The sequence below is a fragment of the Papaver somniferum genome, chromosome 7 (genome assembly GCF_003573695.1).
Source record: "Papaver somniferum cultivar HN1 chromosome 7, ASM357369v1, whole genome shotgun sequence".
Lineage (NCBI taxonomy): Eukaryota > Viridiplantae > Streptophyta > Magnoliopsida > Ranunculales > Papaveraceae > Papaver > Papaver somniferum.
Window position 1 is genome coordinate 160973572 of NC_039364.1, and position 5262 is coordinate 160978833.

Sequence of the window (5262 nt, forward strand, 5' to 3'; positions counted from 1 at the left end):
TATATGGAATTTTTATATCATTTTTGAGTGATACGGTGTTTTTATGAATTGTAATATAAGTGGATTTTTTGCATCTCAAGTTTGGTCACATTGGTTTTTTAGAACGAGGATAAAGGTGATATAGTGTTTGGAGGTGTAATAAGCAGCATTATTTTTTACTAGCGGTCATTGTGCATGTACAAGGAGGTAAAAATTTGCGTCCATCTCAGACAATGGAATGAGGTGGCCCATAAATTCCACGCTAGGAGTTTCATTTTTTAGGCAGGGCCTGTGCCATTATGGCAATTGAAAAATGATAGCTTTCAACACTGGCCGTTAGATCAAAGGATCTGATTCAGATTTTAGTTGAAATTTGGGAGATATTATTTCCTTTCGACAAAACCCACAGAAGGAAAAACACCAAGAAAAAAAAATCCATGGCTCCCAAGGCGAAAGAGAAACCTAAAACCTCACCACAACAACCAACTGCGGTAATCGAAGATCTATTCACTACTCTAAATCGCCATGTCCAAAACTCAGAGTTTGAAAAAGCTGTAAAAGTTGCAGATCAAGGTTATCTTTTTTTCCCCAATTTGATGAAATTAAAATTATATCGATTTTTTTTCTTCTAATAACTGGAATTTTTTGTTTTTCTTTAGTTCTAGCAATTGCTCCTGGTGATGAGGATGCTTTAAACTGCAAGATCGTAGGTCTGATTAAAGCTGATAATATAGATCTTGCTTTGTCAACTATACAGTCTTTTAAACATGTTTCGGCCGATTTGGGATTTTATAAGGTATGTATTTTGGTTTGCTGATTTTACTTTTGTTTCCGCTTTGAGATGTACAATTAGGTTATTGAGTTTGTCAATTCCTATCATGAATATCTTATTTGATTCACCCAAGTTTAGAATTTCTAAGATTACGAAAAGTAGGGGGTTCAGTTTGGTTCTGTTGTCACTCATATAATTGGAGAAACGTTGTGGTCCACATTGCAAGCTTCATGTGTCAAGTTTCCATTGGTTATACCATATCTGAAACACTCTTCCATGTGTTAAAAGGCGATAGGGAATGTATATAAGATGCACACACACATGTACATGGATGTTAATTATTAAAAGAATGGAGATTACTTTCTGCGAGAAATTTGTGCGGGTAGTTTATGATTGTTGAAAAACATTCTTATTCCGCTGTTTAAGTTAGCAAAACTCTTTTACATGGGTAAATGGCTGTCAACGGGAGTAACTATGTTGTTTCCATATTAATGAAAGAGGGAATATGAAATTTTAATTGTTACCATGTGGAGATTAGTTTTTGTTTAAACGTCCAAAGGGTGAATTATGGTGGTGACTGAATTGCGTACTGTGTATGTCACTGTTTTGCAATGATGATCCCCGATCCTAGCTGATCCCGACCGCATAACTAGGCGAGTCGTTGGCTTGAGCATATTGTTTTCAAATATGTGAATGGCTCCAGATATCATCTGAAAATCCGACAAATCAACACCTTAAAACTTAATGCAAGTCTGTTAGAAATGAAAACTAGTTAAACAAGCATATACAAACACCAAGGTTAACATCAGACTTCAACCAAGTACCAGTCAATAGAGTTGACACTAGATTTCGAAGTTCCGATCTTTAGAATCTCAGCCTAAACTAACTTCCAAACATCTAACTAAACTCCGAAGACTAAAGTTCAACTTTATCATCTCCTTCTCAGTGACACCTTGTCTCCATTAGCAGCATTACTCTTATTAGCTTCCAAAAGCATTAAAAAAATTGAACAAGATGACATGGCCAGACCTAGTTACGTGGAACTCGGACAGACTTGGGACTGACCTGGCCGAGCTGAGTGGATGGCCAGCAATTTTCATGATATCATTTACTGCACATAAGTATTTAATCAATTATTAATCTTTTAGCCTTCAATTTTAAGCACTTGTAGTCTAATGTCACAAAAATCTCTTATATGTTGATACCATATCCAATGTAAGATCATGTACTGGCTTTGCTGTCGATTTAAAAATCTAAACCTACTTTAAGATTGAGTATGCGTTAGTACACAGAAAAGTTGGACTCAAATGAGCCAAAGTTTTTCGTTAGTGCTTTGTTTTTTTTTCGTTACTCTCTGTGACCTTTTTTTTCTTTTCTTTCTGTTTTTTTATCGGAAAGGAGTCCATAGTCTTCATCATAATTGCATACAGTGCGACTAATTCTCTAAAGCTTTATTTTGCATTGTGAGAAACATTTTGGGTATTATGCTGTGACAAACTATGAATGTCTATCTGATGTAATACCACACTTTCTTTCATGCAGGCATATTGTCTATACAGACAAAACAAGCTGGATGAAGCTATGGAATCCCTATCAAGTCTGGAGAGGACCTCCGCGACCATGCAATTAGAATCTCAGATTCTTTATCGTCTGGGGAAAATGGAGACTTGTATGGATCTCTATCAGAAGCTTCAAAATCTAAAGATAGACTCCTTAGAAATCAATATTGTGGCTGGTTTAGTATCTGCTGGAAGAGCTTCTGAAGTTCAAGGGACAATGAATGCGCTCAAAGTTAAACCCAATAGCAGCTTTGAACTGGCATATAATAATGCTTGTTCTTTGATCGAGAGGCAAAAATATGTGGAAGCGGAACAACAGTTGCTTTCAGCTAGAAGGTGCTTGTAGAAAACTATGAGGACTTTTTTATTGGCAAAGTTTGTGTGTTCTATACATTTCCCTTGTACTACTATATCACTTACATAAGCTTTCCATTTTATTTTCTTACATAACAAAGAACTCACTGGAATAAAAACCCTTATTTTGACAGAATCGGTCAAGAAACACTAATGGAGGACAATTGGGCTGATGATGAGATAGAGATGGAACTTGCTCCTATAGCCGTACAGTTGGCTTATGTTCGGCAGGTGAAGATATGATTGTATTGGATTGTTTTCTTTCCCCGAAATAGTATTTTATCCATTAATAATGCAAATTAATTTTGTTTTCAGCTGCTTGGACACCCACAAGAAGCCATTGAAACTTACGTGGATATCATTACTCGAAACCTAAGCGATGATTCATCACTTGTGGTGGCAATAAACAACCTTATTGCGCTGAAGGGTCCAAAGGATGCATCCGACGGCCTTAGAAAACTTGATAAGCTGATAGAGAAAGGTAATGCAGCACATGGGTTCCAGCTTGCTCGAGGGCTTGATTTGAAGCTATCCTCGAGACAGAAAGAGGCAATATACTCTAATCGTGTGCTTCTACTACTACACACATCAAGGGTAGATCAGGTGCGCTGCTACATTTTACCCCTCTCCTCTACTACTTCTGAGGTTATCAAATGTTCAGGAAAATTTCTACTTTCTTCTCTAAGAAGAGACGAGGACTGATTTTGGTTTCGTTTTTTCGTCCTACACTCGAGATGTTCCAGTATTTATAATCTATACCATAACTGTAGATTGGCTCCTTTTTTTTTTCTCCTTGATGCACTATATTATACAGGTTCTTCTATAATATTCATGCTATACTCATGCACCTTGTTCTGCTTGTGATAAAAATGCAGGCTCGAGAACTTGTAACTGCTTTTTCAGAGATGTCCCCAGGTAGTGTGATGCCAACACTTCTTCAAGCCGCGGTGTTCGTTAAAGAGAACAAAGCTGTGAAAGCTGAAGAGATCCTTGGCCAGTTTGCCAACAAATTCCCAGAGAAGTCAAAGGTGGCCCTCCTTGCACGTGCTCAGATTGCTGCAGCTGCTAACCATCCTAAGATAGCTGCAGATTCACTATCCAGGATTCCTGATATACAACGCATGCCAGCTACTGTCGCCACACTTGTCTCTCTGAAAGAACGAGATGGGGATATTGATGGTGCAAGCGCAGTTCTTGATTCTGCTATTACTTGGTGGTCCAATGCCATGAGTGACGAGAGCAAGCTTGACTTGGTCATGCAAGAAGCTGCAAGATTTAAGCTCAAGCATGGGCGGGAAGAAGAGGCTGCCCGCTTATATGAGGATTTGTTTAAGAGCCACAAAAGTGTTGAGGCTTTGGTTGGGTTGGTTACCACAGTTGCACGAGCGGATGTGGAGAAGGCAGAAACCTACGAGAAAAAGCTAAAACCGTTGCCAGGGCTTAAAGGAGTGGATGTGGATTCTTTGGAGAAAACATCTGGTGCTAAGCATGTTGAGAATAATGCTGATTTGCGTATTGTAGAAGATGAGGAGGCAAAGGGCAAAGCAAAATCAAAGAAAAAGAGAAAGAGAAAGAGAAAGCCTAAGTACCCTAAAGGGTTTGATCCTAATAACCCAGGCCCCCCACCGGATCCAGAGCGATGGTTGCCTAAGAGGGAGAGGTCTAGTTACAGGCCTAAGAGGAAGGATAAAAGAGCTCAGATTAGAGGTTCTCAGGGTTCAGTGTCTAGAGACAAGCAGGACACAAATACTGCAGCATCCAGCAGCAGCAGCAATTCAAAATCAAAACCTAACCAGGCAGCAGCTACAAAACCAGCTGCAGAGCAGTCCAAGCCTTCTTCATCAAGGTCATCAAAAAAGAAGTCAAGACGCTAAAGTTCCGCAGATTTGGAGATAGAAACAGTTTTGATGAGATCTGAGCTCTGAGAATTCGATTTTCGTTTATCAATTATAGACGTTTCAAGATTTTATTAACTGGTGTTTTTCTTGATTTGCTGTATTTCTTGCTAGAACAGATGTCTGGTTACAAAGTAATATGACAGTAACGTTAGGGAAGTTGTTTTGGTTGGACATATCATCAGTTTTTGGCTATGGCTTATCCTGCGTGCAGGGGAAGTGCACATGTGTTTAGACATTCAATGCTCTAGCTGTTTATGCATTTACTATTTTGCTATTTCAATGTGCTAAACAGCTATGTCTGAAACCTCAAAAGCTGTTCATTCTATTGCGTAGCACTGATATTGTTGCATCAAGGCATGAGTTTGTAGCTGCGCAATTGTTATTCTGGGTAAAAAGTGTACTATGTTTTTAATCAAAATTAGAGAAGAAATTAGTAAGATCAATTAAATTAATTGAATCATCCAATTACAATGAAAATTACTGTTAGCTGAATACACACAAAATACTCAGAATTAAGATAATCATATGACTTGGAATTAATATGACTGAGAATCATATTCGTTGCTGCTGCATATCACCATTATCGTGCACATAGTAACTCATTAATCAGCATAGTATGATTCTGATGATCATACTCAAATGCAGAGTTAATCAAATCATTAAACTCATAATCATCATTGGATAAAATGTAAGAATAAGA

The 5262-nt window shown here is 38.0% G+C and overlaps 1 protein-coding gene across 1 annotated transcript; it reads left to right on the forward strand.

Annotated features, from left to right (window-relative positions):
* The first annotated feature begins 371 nt into the window (after positions 1 to 371).
* Positions 372 to 4836, forward strand: LOC113298919 (signal recognition particle subunit SRP72-like). Its single transcript, XM_026547795.1, has 6 exons — positions 372 to 552; positions 639 to 775; positions 2294 to 2646; positions 2799 to 2895; positions 2980 to 3267; positions 3540 to 4836. Exons 1-6 carry the CDS (start codon positions 417 to 419, stop codon positions 4536 to 4538), a joined length of 2010 nt encoding a protein of 669 aa, XP_026403580.1. The 5' UTR covers positions 372 to 416; the 3' UTR covers positions 4539 to 4836.
* Positions 4837 to 5262: the final 426 nt, after the last annotated feature.